The sequence below is a fragment of the Mustela putorius genome, unplaced genomic scaffold (genome assembly GCF_011764305.1).
Source record: "Mustela putorius furo isolate JIRA1106 unplaced genomic scaffold, ASM1176430v1.1 tig00537227_pilon_pilon_pilon, whole genome shotgun sequence".
NCBI classification, from domain to species: domain Eukaryota; kingdom Metazoa; phylum Chordata; class Mammalia; order Carnivora; family Mustelidae; genus Mustela; species Mustela putorius.
The window spans coordinates 37,332,031-37,352,362 of NW_025422368.1; the positions used below are offsets into that span (position 1 = coordinate 37,332,031).

At 34.9% G+C, this 20,332-nt stretch overlaps 1 protein-coding gene across 2 annotated transcripts; it reads left to right on the forward strand.

Annotated features, from left to right (window-relative positions):
* The first annotated feature begins 978 nt into the window (after positions 1 to 978).
* LOC101691874 (NKG2-A/NKG2-B type II integral membrane protein-like) lies at positions 979 to 15,717 on the forward strand. 2 transcript variants are annotated; one of them, XM_004779752.3, is made up of 6 exons: positions 988 to 1,521; positions 1,938 to 2,015; positions 2,498 to 2,551; positions 3,078 to 3,223; positions 15,175 to 15,278; positions 15,507 to 15,714. In XM_004779752.3, exons 1-6 carry the CDS (start codon positions 1,317 to 1,319, stop codon positions 15,625 to 15,627), a joined length of 708 nt encoding a protein of 235 aa, XP_004779809.1. In that variant the 5' UTR covers positions 988 to 1,316; the 3' UTR covers positions 15,628 to 15,714. The 2 variants fall into 2 exon arrangements, with proteins under 2 accessions (XP_012904997.1, XP_004779809.1); XM_013049543.2 differs by lacking the exon at positions 2,498 to 2,551 and having other exon boundaries at positions 979 to 1,521; positions 15,507 to 15,717.
* The last annotated feature ends 4,615 nt before the right edge of the window (positions 15,718 to 20,332 follow it).

The following is a 20,332-nucleotide window of genomic DNA, read 5'->3' on the forward strand; positions in this document are numbered from 1 at the left end:
TCAATGTTTAGATTTCCAATAAGTTTAGGATGTCATGTAATATTTTTCAATATATAAAATCTTTCTTTTAAAATTAAATGACTTCTGGAATTCCACAGTTATTCAAAGTAAAAATTCACTTCATAACAATGCACTACCTTTTAGTAAGGAAATGTAAATCCCCCAATAACAGACATATACTACATGAAAATCCTGTATGTGGTAACACTAGTACTCTCAATCTTAGACCACTCAATTTTAACCAACATGGATTTAAAAGTTGTCAAAAAAGTTGGTACAGTATTTTTTTAAATTTAGTTTCTTTTTTTTTCTTTTATTTATTTTCAGCATAACAGTATTCATTATTTTTGCACCACACCCAGTGCTCCATGCAATCCATGCCCTCTCTAATACCCACCACCTGGTAACCCCAACCTCCCACCCCCTGCCCCTTCAAACCCCTCAGATTGTTTTTCAGAGTCCATAGTCTCTCATGGTTCACATCCCCTTCCAATTTCCCCCAATTCTCTTCTCCTCTCTAACTCCTCATGTCCTCCATGCTATTTGTTATGCTCCTCAAATAAGTGAAACCATATGATAATCGACTCTCTTTGCTTGACTTATTTCACTCAGTATAATCTCTTCCAGTCCTATCCATGTTGCTACAAAAGTTGGGTATTCATCCTTTCTGATGGAGGCATAATACTCCATAGTGTATATGGACCACATCTTCCTTATCCATTCGTCTGTTGAAGGGCATCTTGGTTCTTTCCATAGTTTGGCGACTGTGGCCATTGCTGCTATAAACATTGGGGTACAGAAGGCCCTTCTTTTCACTACATCTGTATCTTTGGGGTAAATACCCAGTAGTGCAATTGCAGGGTCATAGGGAAGCTCTATTTTTAAATTCTTGAGTACAGCATTTTTTATACAAGTTTTTAATTTTAACCCAGTTATTCCACTATCATTGAAAAGTTCTATTGAATCTGATCTTATATTGATAAGGACAATATTATTTCTGAATTCCTTTCTTCTTCCCTAATTTATTGCTTTACATTACTCCAACCAGTTGTGTCAAACATAGAATATGTTCTATGTTGTGTCAAACATTGAATACCGTCGTAAAAACAATGTATTCTATCATGAAATGCTTCTTTAAAGCTCTAAGGAAATTAGTACCAAATTTTACATTGTTCAACAGCAAATGAATGCTATCACTCACCACACACTCCACCCTCTGTGACTGTCCCAGCAATCTTCTCATCACATACACTATTCATCAAGTCCTTCAGTACAGTCCCATTCAGCCCTGTGCCTGACACCACGCAGCTGCAGAGATGAATAACCAAGGAGTTACCTATGCAGAACTCAGTCAGGTTAAGGGTTCAAAAAGACAGCAAGTGAAAGCTAAGAGCACTAAGAGTCCCATTTCAAAAACTGAGCAGGAAATAACCTATGTAGAATTAAATCTTCAAGATGCTTCAAATCTTCAAAATGCTTCTCATGATCCTCAAAGGAACAGCAAGAACTCCTACTGTAAAGGTAAAACATGTAATACACATGCAGTATATATGTAGTATATGTACTATGATGTGCAGTTGGCCTGCAGAATGCAGAGAATGAGTAGGGAATGATCTTCTGTATTTTTCATTTCTGAAGATCAGAGCTTGAAGTTGCAATATAGTGTTGTAATTGATATCTGACAACTAACTTTGTTCCAGCCTTGCTATAATTTGTAATCTTTACCCACATCTCCTGGGGTAATAAATTTACTGTAAATGCAAAGGTATATTCTGAGAAATGATTATAACAATAGATATAAGTTTGGGGTCCAAATTTTTATATGTGACTCCCTGTGCTCTGTTGGTTCTACTGCATGTAAATTTCTTAAGGATTATTTCTGCCAATCCTTTCTCAGTGTTTTCATTCCTCTTCCAACCATTTACCTTTATGTTCAGGAAAGCTCATTGCTGGGATCCTGGGAATCATTTGCCTTCTCTTGATGTCCACTGTGGTCACAATAGCTGTTATTCCCTGTAAGTGTTTGAATGACTACAAGAGAATTTTTCCCTTTAATGATATTCAGTGCCTTGAAATATTGCATAATATTATGGAATTGTATTACCTCATTTTAATGCATGTATGTTCTCAGTGTGGAGTGGTTATTCTGAATTTGTCAAAATTATAAATAACAGAATAATTGTAGAGAGTATTACACACATATTCAGATTTCATTGCTCAAAAACAAGTTATAGGAGAGACCTTACGGAGATATACAAGTTAATTCTTGAGATTAGTTAAATCAAATACTGTAAGATACAGTGAAGTTTGTTCTTTATGTTTTTGCAATATTTTCCTCCATATCTTCATTATTTTATTCACTTTTTTTGGTAAGTCAACTTTATTGCAGAACTTTCTCATTCTAAATAATAGACCAAGTTACAAAAAGAAACTCACATCATTATGATTTATTTACTTTAATATTAAGTTTTTGTGAGGATTACTTTAATTTTTCTAGTTACTGAAGGAACAGAGCAGAACAAAACACTCCTGGAAACAAGGATCCAAAAAGGTACAATCATTTTGCGAACTCTGATATTAACATAGATTTCTATTTTATCTTTATCTTAAACAAGGAAAAGATGATAATAGATTCTTTTGGGGAGAATAAATTAGAAAATCATGTAACAAAGTTTCAGAAATGATGACTATATGAAGGTATTACTTCTAATGTAACAATCTGAAGAAATACTCACTCAAATTCCCATATCCATTGTTACCCATTACCTCAAATTCCCTCCTACTATAACAGGGATAAGGGATAAATCTCAAATAATGGTTTCCTCCAGTGACTCTCATGACATGGAGAGATGGAAATTTTGGGGTGTTTGCTCTATATAAACACATAAATTAGGGAATGGTTGGCTAACCATTCTCTGTTGAGTGTGCATAAGCATATTTTGTCTTATTTATACCTTCCTAGGTATACATGGATATGTTATGCACACATATATGTACACATAGGTGAGCATGTAAATTAATTTGAATTTGTTAGTATTCAAAATTCTTTTGGATGACCTCTCATAATCTTTCTCCAGCTTATCACTGTTGTCCGAAAGAGTGGCTTACATATGATAACAATTGCTATTATATTAGCACTGAAAGAAAATCATGGCATGAGAGTTCAGAGTCCTGTGCTTCTAAGAACTCTAACCTACTTTCCATAGATGATGAAGAGGAAATGGTAAGGTTCAGATGTTTCCATTTTATTAAGAGCTTATCTGTTAATATTATAATATTATACTTGTAGAGTTCATCCATAGTTTTATGTTTGTGTTTGTATTTATAGATAATTGCTATTGTTTTAAAGTCTGCTAATGTTCCATAATTTGGCTCTAAATATTTTATTTATATTTTATGCTGTTAATGTAAATTTGATAAATTTCAGTCTAGGTTTTCATAGAAAACTGTGCTTCTATATATGCCATTTTGCCTAATTAATCTTTACTATTTAATCTTACCACAATTCAAAGAAACTAAGTCTATGATTGTGAAATTGATCACAAAGGAGCTAGAACCACATAATTACAAATCAGATCCTGAAATAGAAGCTTAGAGCCTTTATTAGCCCTGCTAATTTTCATATTGTGAAATACCTTTGCTTATTTTTGGACTTCATATCAATGGATTCATGCAGTGTGCAATTTAATTGTGTCACCTTTCACTCTCACATATTTGTAATCCATCTCTATTATCAATTAGTCTATCATTTGTGAATGTTCACTGCCCTGTCTTACATTAATATGACCTTTTAAAATCTATTCTTAGAAATTTAGTCCTTTTAGTATGTGGGTATCATTAATAACTATTTTATGGAAAACCTTTCCTTGTCTATTTTCACACATTGTATGTACAGTAATTTATGCCTGACTATGTAATAGTCATATACTTAGGCATATAAATATAAAAGGCCTATAAAAATAGTAGTAATATATTTAGGCATATAAGTATAGTAGTAATATATTTAGGTAAATAAATATTACATTTATCATCATAAAATACAAACAGAATTATAACATTATAATTGTATTTATGTTTAATTATAATACCTTTTTATTTAAGGATTAGAATGAAATTGCATGGTCATAGTTATGTGTTTTCAATTTATTAAATTATTCCAGTATTTTTTCTAATGTATTATTTAAATATATACTTTATCAAATAGAACCAAAATTCAGTAGTCTCAGAAAAAATAATTCAATAAGATCTGGTGGTTCTATAACAACACTATTTGTCTGGGCCATGAATCATTAGGATGTTATCTTTTGCGAGGATGAGAAGTCATCTAGTGTCACTTTTGATACTTGCCCATTTCTCCTTTTCCCTTCTTAGAAGTCCTTGTCATATTTTAGATATGAGCTCTTTTTTGAGTTTATAAGATACAAATACATTTTGATGCAGTGACTTACATTTTTACTATCATACTGGAGTTTTTAATCACCAATATTTATTTATTTATTTGTTTATTATTTATTTATTTAATATTTTATTTATTTATTTGAGAGAGAGACACACAGACAGTGCCAGCAAGCATGAGCAGGGGGAGGGGCAGGAGAAGAGGGAGAAGCAGACTCCTGAACTGAGCAGGGATCCCAACAGGGTACTGGATCCCAGGACCCTGATTATGACCTGAATTGAAGGCAGCCATTTAACCAAATGAACCACCCACATGCTCCAAGTACAAAAATTTATTAATGTAACTCTAGTTCAATTTATCATTTGGTCGTTAGTGATTGTTTTGGACTTATTTCAGAAATTAGTCTAAATTAATGAATATAATTGCTTATGTTATTTTCCAGAATTTACAGTTTTCTTTATTTATTTTTTAACTCTTAAATAGGGTTTATAACTCATTGGGAATTTATTTTTTCTGATGCTGTGTTTGTCATATTGTGAGATAATAGATTTTTGATGAATAATGCAGTTAGTGTCTAAAAATTTTCTCTTTCTAGCATGCCTTTTTTCCACTATTTTGACTGAAGATAAAAAACTTGGGGCTTTTGTCTGTCCCCCTTGGTAGCCATGGGTTGGCAGCCTCTCTGTCATCAGTCTGGGACAGGTGAGGGAAAGAGAAATTCCAGGGAACTCACCACCATGTCATTCCTCAGGTCTAGAGTACCTGGTTCTGTCAGCTTTCTTATCATCTATCTGAATCTTCTTATGTTGTCTTTATAGACTATCCAGGCTTTTTGCTGTGTTTGGTGGGAGAAATAGTGAAAAGTTTTCCTTCTCTATCTTTCCAGAACCAGAAGTCTGATTTGTAGTGGTTTTAATTTGTATGTTCCTAAGACTAATAGTGTTGAACATCTTTTCCTATACTCATTTGCCATCCATATAATGTTTTCTGAAGAAGTTGACTATTGAAATATTTTGGTTATATTTTTAATTTTTGTAATTATACTTTGAGAATTTTTTATGTATCCTGGCAGCCAGTCTTTTATGAGATTATGATTTGTAAATATATCTTCTGAAGTCTATGATTTACTTCTCTTTTCAAAGAGTAGAAATTATCTTGTCAAACTACACTTCACCAATTTTTTCTTTTATGGATCATGTTTTTCTTGTTCTATTGTCTGTCCAACATTAGGTCATGCATTTTTTCTAATACATCTTTCTGAAATCTTATCATTTACATTTATGTATGATTAATTTTAGCAGTTTTGTACATAGTATAAAGTATATATTTATTAAAAATATATGATAGTCCATTCTTTCCACAATATTTTTTGAAAAGACTATACTTCCTCCACTGAATTATTTGTATCTTTGTTGAAATCTACATTCTGTATGTGTGGATATAAATTTTGCACTTCTGTTTCATTAACCTCCTCATGTGTTTTTATGTCAATTTCATACTTTAAAAACCATCCTTTTTTATTTTTCTTATTTTTTTTATTTAATCTTTTATTTTTTATAAACATATATTTTTATCCCCAGGGGTACAGGTCTGTGAATCGCCAGGTTTACACACTTCAAAGCACTCACCAAAGCACATACCCTCCCCAATGTCCATAACCCCACCCTCCTTCTCCCAACCCCCCTCCCCCCAGCAACCCTCAGTTTGTTTTGTGAGATTAAGAGTCACTTATGGTTTGTCTCCCTCCCAATTCCATCTTGTTTCATTGATTCTTCTCCTACCCACTTAAGCCCCCGTGTTGCATCACCACTTCCTCATATCAGGGAGATCATATGATAGTTATCTTTTTCTGCTTGACTTATTTCGCTAAGCATGATACACTCTAGTTCCATCCATGTTATCGCAAATGGCAAGATTTCATTTCTTTTGATGGCTGCATAGTATTCCATTGTGTATATATACCACCTCTTCTTGATCCATTCATCTGTTGATGGACATCTAGGTTCTTTCCATAGTTTGGCTATTATGGACATTGCTGCTATAAACATTCAGGTGCACGTGCCCCTTTGGATCACTACGTTTGTATCTTTAGGGTTATTACCCAGTAGTGCAATTGCTGGGTCATAGGGCAGTTCTATTTTCAACATTTTGAGGAACCTCCATGCTGTTTTCCAGAGTGGCTGCACCAGCCTGCATTCCCACCAACAGTGTAGGAGGGTTCCCCTTTCTCTGCATCCTCGCCAGCATCTGTCATTTCCTGACTTGTTGATTTTAGCCATTCTGACTGGTGTGAGGTCATATCTCATTGTGGTTTTGATTTGTATTTCCCTGATGCCGAGTGATATGGAGCTCTTTTTCATGTGTCTGTTTGCCATCTGGATGTCTTCTTTGCAGAAATGTCTGTTCATGTCCTCTACCCATTTCTTGATTGGATTATTTGTTCTTTGGGTGTTGAGTTTGCTAAGTTCTTTATAGATTTTGGACACTAGTCCTTTATCTGATATGTCGTTTGCAAATATCTTCTTCCATTCTGTCAGTTGTCTTTTGATTTTGTTAACTGTTTCCTTTGCTGTGCAAAAGCTTTTGATCTTGATGAAATCCCAATAGTTCATTTTTGCCCTTGCTTCCCTTGCCTTTGGCGATGTTCCTAGGAAGATGTTGCTGTGGCTGAGGTCGAAGAGGTTGCTGCCTGTGTTCTCCTCAAGGATTTTGATGGATTCCTTTCACACATTGAGGTCCTTCATCCATTTTGAGTCTATTTTCACGTGTGGTGTAAGGAAATGGTCCATCCTTTTTTAAACATTGAGTTTATACTTGTTCTTTTCAGAGTTATATCTATTCTAGATCTTTGCATAAATGTTTCCTTCTTATTTCTATCTTGCTAAAGATATTTTTTTAAATAAGAGTGAATGTTAATTTTATTAATTGCCTTCTGCATCAGGGAAATCATACCATTTGATCTTCTTTACTCTGCTAATATGATGAAGTATGACTATGGAATTTCAAATGTAAATCCAACATTGTATTATTTCAATAAATCTACTTATGTCATAGTCCTTTATTTTCACACATTGTCCAAATCTATTTATGAATGCCACAAACATGTAATTTCCTTTTTTTTTTAGCATTCCCATCAAAATGCACATAACACATATTTTCTACCCTCAAGGTTTTCTTTTTACTGTTCAATTAGCATTACATTTTTCCTTATTTCTAAACATCTAAATATTCTGTAACTGAGTGTGAAAAGCTTTCTGAATGACAGATTAAATTGTATTAGAATTTGTAACAACACTTCTGACATTTTCATTTCTTTTTTTTTTTGTTTTCACAAAGTTGAATTTGGTAGGATTTTTTCAATTTTATGTCTAGTTTTAAATATGTTTCCATATTTTCAAAATATTCTCTTATGATAATTTTACTGTGGTATAAGGTACATACAGATGGATGCAATTTTACATGCCAAAAGATGCCAACAGATGGCTGCATTTTCAAGACTCACCATCATGTGGAATGAGAATACGAATATTACCATCACTACAAAATGCCCCTTTCATGTTCTAATCTGCATTTAAAAAGCACTTTATGTAAATGGATCATACAGTATGTATTCTTTCTTTCTTGGCTCTTTTAGGGAAAGCAAAACTTGAGCAATTCACCTATACAGTTGCATTGGTTTTCAATTGTCCAAACTCATTTCTTTCTTTTTTTTTTTTTTTAAGATTTTTTTTATTTGTCCGAGAGAGAGAGAGAGAGAGAACGCATGTGCATAAGCGGGCAGAGTGGCAGGCAAAGGTGGAGAGAGAAACAGGCTCCCCGCCGAGCAAGGAGCCCAATGCGGGACTCCATCCTATAACCCTGGGATTGCGACCTGAGCCAGAGGCAGCGGCTCAACTGACTGAGCCACCCAGGCATCCCTCCAAACTCATTTCTATTCCATTGTCTGATTCTACTTAAATTTATTCATCCATACTACTGTTGATACTCTTGGATATTTGGGAATTGATCCATCTGGGGCTACTGTGAGTTATTCTACTATATGTAATTCAAAATCAGCTTTTGGCTAAATATATGTTTATCATTTCCTTGTTCTCTAACTTTAATTGGCTCTTCTCTGTATAGCTTCTTGAGAAGGTCATCAGGTCATGCATTTTATAACATTCTTCCTTTTGAGTATAAGTGACAAAGCTTCACATTGTCTCTAAACACCACTTTAGTTCCACTCTAAAAGTTTCAATATAGCCTCAGTTTAGTATCATCCACTACAAGGTATATTCACAGATTTCATCTTGGAACTATACATTTTTCAGAAGTATACCACTTTTCCACAAGTTTGAAAATTGTCCACATGTCTTTTCCTTGTTGCTTCTAATTTAATCCTTTGTCTATTACTTTGAATATCTCCATTCTTCAAAAATGTGATCCCTATTCATGACCTAGACCCTTTTCTCCATTCATCAGTTATGTCAGGCTTGTTCCTACTGCTTGGATAGTCTTCCATAGGCCTCCTGATTTTGTGACTAGCTGTTCTCTCCCTACTAATGGAGCAACTTTTAAATCTCCAACTATACCATTAAATTGTTTATTTATCCTTCCAAATCCATCATTTTCTGTTTCATGGTGTTTAAAGGTTCTGTTGCAAAGTGAATAATATATGTTTGTAATTGTTTTATTTTTCTCTTATTTTGAGAGCCTTAACATGTTGAAATGTTTAATTTCTAATAATATATCTTATTTTTACAGTTACCTTGTCTGACACTAGAATAGCTATTTCTGCTCATTTATGGGCTGATTGTTGTAGGGAAGATCTTTTGTTATCCATTTTTTGTACCTATTGTGCTTTTGAGTCTAATGTGTGCCTATTACAGAAAGCATGTAGATCTTACCTTTTCACTTGGGAGACAATTTCTATCTTTTGATTGAAATATTTATTTAATTCACTTGAATATCTTTAATGGGATAGTTGGGGTTGGGTCTGTCATTTTGCTACTTATTCTATGTCTGTGTCTTTATTTCTTCTTCCATGTTGCCCAACAACTTTTGTATTAAACGTGTTATTTTAGTGTTCCATTTTAATTCCTCTATTTTTGTCTTAGCTATATTCTTAAGTTATTTCCTTTGTAGAAGCTGTAGGTATTACAAATATACCTTTTGTTTGTTTTTAATAGCTAAAATAGACATATAACATTGTATAAATTTAACCGTACAATGTGTTCATTTGATACACTTATGTATTAGAGTATGATTACTAAGATAATGCTAGATAACACTTTCTCATGTTATATATTTATCATTTTTGTGGATATTGAGAGCAGCAAAGATTTAGTCTTACCAACTTTGAAGTTTATAATACAGTAATGCTGACTATAATCACTACATTGTTCATTAGACTTCCAGAACTTATTATCTACTAGTTGTTACTTTGTATTCTTAAACATCTCCCCAATTCCCCATACTTCACAGCTTCTGCTAAACAGCATTCTGTTCTTTGCTTAGGTTCCTTCCATAACTGGCTATTGTGACTAATGTTGCAAAGAGAATGGATATGCAGATATAACTTTGAGATGATTTCATTTCTTTAAATTTATACATAAGAGTGGCATTACTGATTCTTATGGCAGTTTTACTTTTAATTTCTTAAAAACCACCACACTATTATCCATTTGGCAGTACAAATTTACATTTCCTTCAAAGGACTTCCTTTTCTTGACATGCTCACCAAAATTAGATAACTCTTACCTTTTTGAAAAAAACATCTTAACCGGTGTGAGGTGATATTTATTGTGGTTTATCTGATGATTAGTGATTTAGAGCACCTGTCACGTATCTTTTGACCTTTTGTATGTCTTCAGAAAAGTCTTCTCAGGTCTTTTGCCCGTTTTTTTTTTTTTTTTTTTTTTTTTTTTGCCCATTTTTAAAATTGCATTGTTTTCTTTGTTTTTACCACATTGTGTGAGTTCTTTATGTATTTTGGATATTAGTCCTTTATCTGATTTATAGTTGATAAATATTCTCTCCTGTTCTGTGCATTGTTCTTTCAATTTTTTTTTTTATTGTTTCCCTTGCTGTTCAGAAGCTCCTTAGTTTAATGCAGTCCTACTTTTTTCTTTTAGTTTTTGTTGCCTTGATTTTGGTGACTTATCCACAAAATCATTGCCTCTACCAACATCCAATATCCTTATCCTTCGGCCTCTACTAGTGATTTTATATTTTTATATGTTTTTATGTTACTTATTTTTGTCTTTTTTTCAGCTTTAAGAACTCACTTTAATGGGCACCTGGGTGGCTCAGTGGGTTAAGCCTCTGCCTTCAGCTCAGGTCATGATCTCAGGGTCCTTGGATCCTATCCTGCATCAGGCTCCTTGCTCAGTAGGGAGCCTGCTCCCCCCTCCCCCTCTGCCCACCTCTCTGCCTCCTTGTGGTTTCTCTCTCTGTCAAATAAATAAATAAAATCTTTACAAAAAAAAGAATTCACTTTAACATTTCCATAGGGCAGGTCTAATAGTTAACATTTCTTCTAACACATGGCATTAACCAACCATCACTAGGATCTTGCTTTTCCTCTCCTCTGACTGCCATCTTGGGCGAGAGTTAAAACTTTGACATGCTATCCTCGGAGATGCTGGAAAAGTCTTTATCTCTTCTTCAATTCTGAATGACAGCTTTGTTGAGTGAGGTATTCTTGGTTGACAGGTAATTTTCCCATTGATCACATTAAACATATCATCCCACTCTCTCTTGTGTCATCCATGGGAAGAAATTCTTGTGGAGAGGATACTTTTTGGTGTCTGGTTTGGCATGCTGACCTCAGAGCTCTCAAAGCATTATTGGAGCTGTCATCCAGGATCAGGTACCAATGGAAACACCATAGCAACTGCGTGTTGGTGCACAAGTGCACTTGCTGTGGCTGTGGCACTCAGGTCTGGGGTGGAGACGTGCACGTGCACTGAAAACTGTACTTGGGTCTCAGGGGCTCACCATGTGACTCTGGCTGGCTGGAGGGAAGAATGTAGGGGTGACATGGGCTTTTGGATGACAAGATTCATTTGGGACATGAGGCTGTGGGGCAGGGTGTGGTAGCAGCATAGTCTGAGGACAGTAAGTCGAAGTTTCAATTCTGTCCCAAGTAGCAGTCACAAGATAGCAACAGCATGAACCTGTGGTGTTTTTTTCAAATCATGTGTCAGGACCCAAGGAGCTGAGCATGGAGCTCTAGCAGTCTAACCCCCAGTAACAGTTCAAAGCTGTGACCTGGGAGCTGAAAATTTGTCTTGGGATGTAGCAGTACAGTACCCCCAATGAGTACTCAGGACCCTGCCAAGGAACCTACAGAATGGGACTCAAGGCAGTGAGAGCTTTACCCTAGCAATGACGGGTCAGAGGCTTGAGCTTCCATAGGTGGAGGAAAAGGTCCATGCAGCACCAACCTGGTATTAGCAATGGCAGTTCAGAGTCCAGGCCTGGGATGGGGTTGTGGTTTAGAGCAGAAGCACCATTTACAGTAAGACCCAGAGCCATACCATGGAACCTGATAGGTAGGGCATAACATCGTGGCATTTCATCCATGTTGTAGCATGTAACAGGATTTCCTTCCTTTCCAAGGCTGAATAATATTATATTGGTATATGTATACTATGTTTCCTTGATCCATTCATCTGTTAGTGGACTTTTGGGCTGCTTCAACCTCTTGGCTCCTGTGAATAATGCTGTAGTCAGCATGGGTGAACAGATATCTATTTGAGATCTTGCTTTCAATTTTTGTATATATTTCCTATATGTAGGTTTACTGATTCATATGGCAATTCTAGTTTCAATTTTTTAAAGAAGCACCATACTGTTTTTCATATTTTCATAATAGCTCACCAATATATATTCCCAACAATAGTGTATTGGTAAGATCAACACTTTTTTAATACTATACATCTTAAGGAGTATGAGGAAATATTTTAGAGAATTAGATTTGCATCTCTCTGATAACTAGTGACATCGAGCATCTTTTCATATGTTTTTAACCATTTGTATATTTTCTTTGGAAAAAATCTCCTTTTAATTCCTTTGCCCATTTTTAAATTGGGTTATTTGGGTTTTGTTACTAACTCATATGATTCCTTATATATTTTGGATATGAATCCTTTGTTTGATATATGATTTACAAGCATTTTTTTTTCATACTCTGTCATTTCATTCTCTTAATCATGCCCTTTGAGTCAGAGAAACATTTTAGTTTAATGTAGCCCATTTGTCTACAACAGACTTTTCCTTTGTGGTCTTTGCCTTTGGTGTCATATCAAGAAATCATTGCCAAATACAATGTTTTCCCTTTCCCCTCATATTTTCTTCAAGGAATTTTACAGTTTTATATCTTGTGTTTAGGTCTTTAACTTGGTTTGAGTTAACTTTAGTATATGGTGTAAATATTGGCATCCAATTTCATTCTTTTATATCAGATAATCAGTTTCCCAACACCATTTGTGAAAGATACAGTCCCTTCCCTACTGAATGGTCTTGGCACGTTCATCAAAAATGATTAGACCAAATACACATAGTTGTGTGTCTGGGTATATTTTTAAATTATTGTTTACATGGGGAATTTAGGGTTTTGTGTATCTTCATCTTGCTGATATTATCCCCCTGCAATCTGAAATACTGTGCCAGGCAGATAAGGATTCTGTGGTAGATGATGAGGTCTAATGGATATTATCACCCATTCCCTGATCTTCACACTGATTCAAGTCCCTTCATGATCCATTCTGTTCCTTCAGGAATATTTTTTTTGTCTGTAGTTTGGAAGTGTGCTTCAGCCATTTCATTATGATGTCTTAGTTGTGGATTTCTATGTGCTCTACTAGTAGTTTGCTAAGCCCCTGGTGTCCAGGACTATTTTTTAAATATTTGAGAAGTTGTTTATACATTCTGCCCTAGGATTCTTTTTTTTCTGTTGTCTTTTTTCTTTTTTTCTGCTCTGTTGTCCTTCTCAGTTTGAATTTAAACCTATGCAGGTTTTCCTGATACTATTTGGAATATTCTGAACATTGTTATTTTTTCTTTTTTCTTTCTCATCCTATGGGATGAATAAATTATGTTACTCCTTTGACAACCTGGTCATTTCTCTTCTACTGCATCACAAATTTTCTGTATTGCCAATACAGTGAATTTTTCATTTGAGTTATGTATTTATAAACAGGATTTCTGAGCTCTAGTTGCATAGTTTTATTTCTCTGTTGATAATTCCTACTTGAACTATTGCTGCCATAATATTTTCATTTAATTATTTGAACATAGTTTTCTTTATAATTTAAATAGATTTTTAAATATTACTTTAAAATACTTTTATTTTTCAAATAAATTTAACATCTTATCTTCATACAAGTTTCTATAGACCTTATTTTCCCTTAGTATGGAAGACATTTTCCAGTTCCTTTCCATTCTTTTTTTTCTTGAAGATTTTATTTATCTATTTTAGAGAAAGAGAGAGTGAACACATGCAAGCAGGGAGGCGTGGAGTGGGAGGGAGAATGAATCTGAAGCAGATTGCACTGACTGTGGAGACTGACAGGGGCTCAATCCCACAACCACAAGATCATGATTAAATAAAACCAGGAGTCAGACACTTAACTAACTGACTGAGACACCCAGGTGCCCTCCCAGTTCATTTTCATGTCTTTTTTAAGTTTTTTAGGTAGAATTTTTGATTATGTAGTTTAGTAAGTATGCATTCTATTTCATTTTTCTTTCATTTATTATTTTTGAAACTTGCAAAAAGTTTTACTACAAAATCTTCTAAGTCTGCCTGCTGATAGGTCTGCTCAGTTTTTCCAAATTCTTATTGTTTATTTTTATTTTTGAGCCAACATTCCTAGGGCTTGCCTTTGTGATTTTGTAGCTTAGATGTCAAACACTAATATTTTCCAAAGACTGTGTGCAAAGACTGCAAGTCAGTAGAGCTTCCACCATCTGCAATGTGATGTGTATGCATGTGTGTGTGTGTGTATGTGTGTGTGTGAGAGAGAGAAAGAAGGGGGGATTGCTCATAACTTTACTAGCAGTTCTATTTTCTACTGGGTTCATCTTGGTATCCTCTTTCTATGTGCTTATATATATATATATATTTTTTTTTTCCATCCACCAAGAGTGTGTAGAGAGTTCTTGTCAACTCTCCCGTTGTACTCTCAGTAACAGAATCTTAAGTATTTATGGGGGTCACAGTGTTTGACCACAACATCTGACTAATAAACATATGGGTTTTCTTCATTTGTACCAAGAGAAATCATCACTATGAGCTGAAAAGCCAATGGGCTATTTCAGTCCCTTATCTACTGCTAATTGAGTCTGTGGCACCAACACCATTGCTTTCTGCAGCTTCTCCAAATTGTGGAACTACAAGCTTCTGGATCACTGAGCTACAGTGGGCAGGCAGGGAGGCAAGGGAGCAGTGCTGGACAAAAAAGACTATGGATGTGCTTTTTCTTGCTTGAATCACTAGGAGTGATTTTCAATGATAGATATTTCACAAAATATTGTTAACCTTTGATCAATTTTTAGGACCCAGAAATTGTTGCCTTTGTAAGTTTGTCCTTTTCACTCACTCCTACTATGATACTCTTATAATATGTCCAGTGTGTAACATTATATGATAGTTTTATAGAATATCTAATGATAGAACATTATATGATAGTTTAAAAGATTCTATAAAGTAAGAAAGAGTTAAATTTGTGACTACAAAATTCAAATGACTATGAGTTTTTATTTGACTTCTAATAAAATTTGCTTTCTCATAGTGTTTGTTGGATGTCTTCATTCATTCTTCATGGATTAAAGTCTGCCAGAGAAGCCACTATAATTCATCTGTGCGGCCAAAAGGCTCATCTTTCTTTTCCAAAGGGTAAGTTTCTTGAGAACATTTATATTTCATGACTTAAAAGAATTGCTTTTATGAAGAAAAATAGCAATATGTGAACAACTATATAAACACAATTGTTGAGGTGTTTCTATAGAAAAATTATATGGGGCAGATTTAGAGATATAACTATTTGTCTAAATAAATTGTTTATTCAACAGAATATTGTTATGTATTGCTAAGATTAATACCATCTAATTCTCTGTATTTCAGGTTGTTGGTATCCTCAGAGAGTGACAAGGATTGCTCATTTTTAAATTTTGAATCAAGAAAATGTTCTTTTGACTCCTGTTTAGAAAGGAAAACATATGTTTGTAAACACCAGGCATATTAGCCACTTAATTTTGGTATAATGCTGTCTCACCATCTTAAAAAATTATATATATCTCATTTCTTTTTTTTTATTAATTTTTTATTTTTTATAAACATATATTTTTATCCCCAGGGGTACAGGTCTGTGAATCACCAGGTTTACACACTTCACAGCACTCACCAAAACACATACCCTCCCCAATGTCCATAATCCCACCCCGTTCTCCCAAAACCCCCCCCCAGCAACCCTCAGTTTGTTTTGTGAGATTAAGAGTCACTTATGGTTTGTCTCCCTCCCAATCCCATCTTGTTTCATTTATTCTTCTCATTTCTTTATAAGCCAATTTTTTTCTCAGAAATATTTCTGATATTATTTTTAGAGCAATTTTAGATTGACAACAAAATTAAGAGGAAAGTACAGAGCTAGCTTACATTGTCGCTGTATGCACATGTGCCTGGCTTCTCTCATTATCAGCATCACTCACTAGAATGATTCATTAGTTACCAACGAGGAACCTGCAGTTTGCATCATAATCATGCAAAGCCCGAAGTGTACCTGAGGTTTCCCCCTTGGTGTCATAGAACTGTTTTTCTGTCTTAATTTTATTAATGTAAATAATATAAATAGTCAGAGACAAATTATACATTTCTTAAGTTTTTGGTATTTGTTAAATCATAAATTACAAATTAAAATATCAAATACTGTTACTATAAAGCTCTCACCAAGGTAAATAATTCCACTCGTATTTCCAAATGAGTTGATTTCTCATAGTCCTTAAAGAGACCGCAAATGACAACCTAGGGTGGCAATGTTATCAATCAGAATTGAGCCAGGAGACAGAAACCAGAGGAAGATTGATATAAACAATTATTAAGTATTTGTAAGGGAAAGTCTACTAAGAGGAAAGGCTGCTAAAATAAGGAAAATTATAAAATACCTTTGAGTAAAAGGAAAGTACTCAAAGTAGTGAACACTGAGAAAGACAGATCTACTCTCTGAAGATGGGATTTAGATGTTATTGAAGACAATATGGCCACACACAGCTTCATCGCAAACATGCTCACTGCATTGGCCTGGGACAGGGCAGCTCCACAGTCCGCAGGCTGAACGAGGTGAGGATGAATCTCAGGCTGTGACTGGCAGACAGGAAGAACCCCTGTTAGGAGGGACGGAGCAGAGGGAAGGAAGTTGTGACTGGGACTGGCCACAAAACTTGCTGGAGGCTGAATACACAGGACTTCCTGTGTGTGTGCTGTTGGCAACGAAGCCATAGCAGCCAAACACCATGAAACCAGGAAGAAGAGCCCTTTCTGATGTGTCTCTCCATTGCTTTTTACCAACAGAACTCAACTTCATGTGAGCTAGCAAGGAAGAGAAGTTGATAGAGCCTAGCTCCTTTACCTGAGAACAGGGCACTGAGGGATCCATGTGATACTGAGAGGACTAATTGCTTCTCGGCCTTTTGGCTAAGATCAAGTGGAGCTGAGAGGACTAAATGGCTAACAGGCACTCAGGGTATGTGCATGCTGAGTGACCTTAGTGGGCTTTTGTTAATGACCATGGCCCCACCCTCCTTTGGCCTCTTGCTCAAAAAGGTCGGTGGTTGGGGTTGTCGATGTGGTTCTCTCAATGGCTGCATTCAGCAGTGCATCGTTGTTTACCTCAGGGGTTCCCAACCTTTGTGCAATGCCCTTTTTCTAACTTATGAAGTGCATCTTCTATAGTCGTGAAATTATGGCTGGTATAAATGACCCATATAGATGATGGAAAAATGACATGCTTAGACTTACTTTAGAACAAAATGCTATCTCAAAAATCCTAATCTTTTCACTAGGAATGGTGTAGGGCATGAGTGCACTGTGGCTTTTAATGGCTTCTGATGGACAGTTCGTGGTCAAAGGGGTGAAAGTGGGTGCCAAGATCCTAAAGTTCAAGTTTCACACCCCAGCCATGGGCAAACAGGCACTAAACGTAATTAGCTGGAAGTTGAAAGGGTAGACTTGAGTCTCTGACAGGTCTGCACCAACATTTTGGGGGCTTACAGGCCACTATCATAGATGGCTTACTGGGGTGCTGAGTTTGAAGACCTTTTCTTATAAAGGTGTGAAGAGCTGGGGTAGCTTACAAGGCCTGGAACAAGGAGTTTTAAGCCAAGGCAGACTCGTCAACTTGAAGATTTAGAGGGCATTTTTAAGAGCAGCAATCCAGTTATGAAAGCAGCTTACCAGTTGAAAGGCACCTGAATGGATGCTCATGGGATAGAAGATCATATCTTCAATTGTAATAAATTATTATAAATAACAACAACAACAAATCAGAAAAAAACAGGCACTCGAGTTTATCCTACAACAGGGTTGCTATATAAGAACCATTAATATCTGTCCCACATCCTCAGAGAATGGAACCAACATCTGTCTTCTGAATCTGTTTTAGTGCAGCATTAATAGTGATGAGATTTGGTTTTTTTACCAAGATTGGTATTTTCCTTGGATAATAACCAGTGTTCTTTGATACATTTTCTTGTTTGTTTGTTTGTTTTCCTCACCTGGGTTGTAGATAGTTTGGAAGATAATCCTGTTTTATTAAATTCTCCACATCCCTACTTTTGCTACTCTTCACTGCAATGCTTAGAAAAATACTTTAATGGGAAAAAAGTTAAATAAAAAAGAAAACAAGAATTAAAAATATCATGATACTTGTTGTGGGTCAAAGAGTTGGGTATTGACAGAATTTGGGAAAGCCTTTAGTAATCTGATAATTATTCAGAGACATTTCTACCCTAGTTTATTCACAAGAGGGAAAAAGCTTACATTTGATTATAACTTGCAAAATGAGTTAGTATTTCATATATATTATCTCTTTGAATATAGCTTTGTTCTTTATGTTCTCTATATTTATTCCCTAAACTCATATAGAGAAATTATACGAATATTCAAAATTAATTTCATACAATACGTAAATAACAACTGTTAACTAACTGCTAAAGTGGTATTACAAACTGCCCAAGATTGCGTTTACATTTAAAAATAATTTAAAGGTTCCCCAGGGAGGCTCAGTTGGCTAAGTGGCTGCCTTTGTCTCAGATCATGATCCCAGGGTCCCAGGGTCAGTCCCCTGGAGGGTTCCCTGCTCAGAAGGTAGCCTGCTTCTCTCTCTGCCCCTCCCCCTGCCTGTGCATGCTTTCTCTCTCTTTCATTTATAAATAAATAAAATCTTTTAAAAATTCTTTAAAAATAATTTAAATTTATTCCTCATTCAACCATTTATAGTTTGGTGGTGTTTCAGCTGTTGTAGGCTGAGCATGTATGAACTTGACCTCAGACTACAGATTCAGTTCAGATCTTTCTTATGCATTTATTCTTAGAGGAGTGAGATAAAAGGTGAGAGACCTTTTATAACAGATTAGTACCTCTCAGAGGAGCCAGGAGATGTGTTAATATTTAAGCTAATATTTTAATTAATATTTTATTTTTTTAAGATTTATTTTATTTTATTTTCATTTATTATGTTCTGTGAGACCATAGGGGGAGGGAGATATGTGATTCTTAATGCCTGGGCCCTGAACTTGTAAGATGTTACTTTCTTACTCACATTATATTGCGAAAAGAAGTCACATGATCCAACTTGCCTTTAATTGTCTGCAAAGTTACTCTTTTCAAAGTGGTCAGATGGAAGAAATGTAGATCACTGAAATATACCTAATCTACTACAATAGTAACAGGAATATTTTTCTCATTGTATTTTATGAGATAAGTAAGTCTGTTTGAAAAAAAAATATTGGAAAATAGAAAAAAGATTACTTTTTTACTTCCATTCTAGTTTGTGTGTGTGTGTGTCCTCTATACCAAATATTTTCGGAAGGTAGTTTTGTTTAGTGGTAAACATCATCTTATAGATGCTTTCACCAGGATCCCTAATCAATATAAAAATGAGAGTAACCAGTATGGGGTAAAGTTCAAGGACATCGCCAATGAAACCAGGTCATTTCAACGTACTTTCTGAATGCATCGTCTTAGCCCTATGACTTACTTGGACTCAGGTTCCTCTCCTGGAAAATACAATGGAAATCATGTTTGATTCATAGAGTTACTTGAAGATTATTTGAAGAACACCTCTTGGCACAAAAGTATCCACTAAATCTCAGTTGTTTTTACTTAAAAACTTCATGCTTCAGTTTCATCATCTGATATGAGGGCCATAATTATAGCCACTTACTAGGGCTGATCTGAAGAATACATAACATAATCCCTAAAGATCCTTAAAATAATGTGTAACCACATTCAGTTCTTGCTATATGTCCTCTTTTCTTATTTTGTTTCCTTAATATTTAGTAAACTCGGATTTCAAGAAGACTCGAAGTCTAAAACTTTGTTTTCCTCTTTTCACCTATCCAAATCTCTATTGTTTCAATATATTGGTATAATGTGGCATCAAAAATATCATCGATTTAACCAATTCATTCATATACATCAAACATACTGTATTTTAAACAAGATTTTCAAGAAATTCAACACATCATGTATGGACACTAAACAAGAGTAATTTTTTACTAGACATGCATTCCCATTTTGAAAATCAAGTCATGGTTACTGTTCTTTTTCTCAATGAAGAAGAACCACTGTGTCCTTCCACAATATGTTGTTTTGGATGTATTTAAAGGCTATCTTTTTTTTTTTTTTTTTTTGAATTGAAGAAATTTGAAAGGTACTGTCAAGGTCTAGATTTG

Excerpts from the sequence above, each read along its gene's own strand:
- LOC101691874 (XM_004779752.3), top strand. The coding sequence starts at position 1,317 with ATGAATAACCAAGGAGTTACCTATGCAGAACTCAGTCAGGTTAAGGGT. Across the intron at positions 2,016-2,497 it reads CACAATAGCTGTTATTCCCT|TTACTGAAGGAACAGAGCAG; the intron begins GTAAGTGTTTGA and ends TAATTTTTCTAG. Across the intron at positions 15,279-15,506 it reads TCATCTTTCTTTTCCAAAGG|GTTGTTGGTATCCTCAGAGA; the intron begins GTAAGTTTCTTG and ends TCTGTATTTCAG.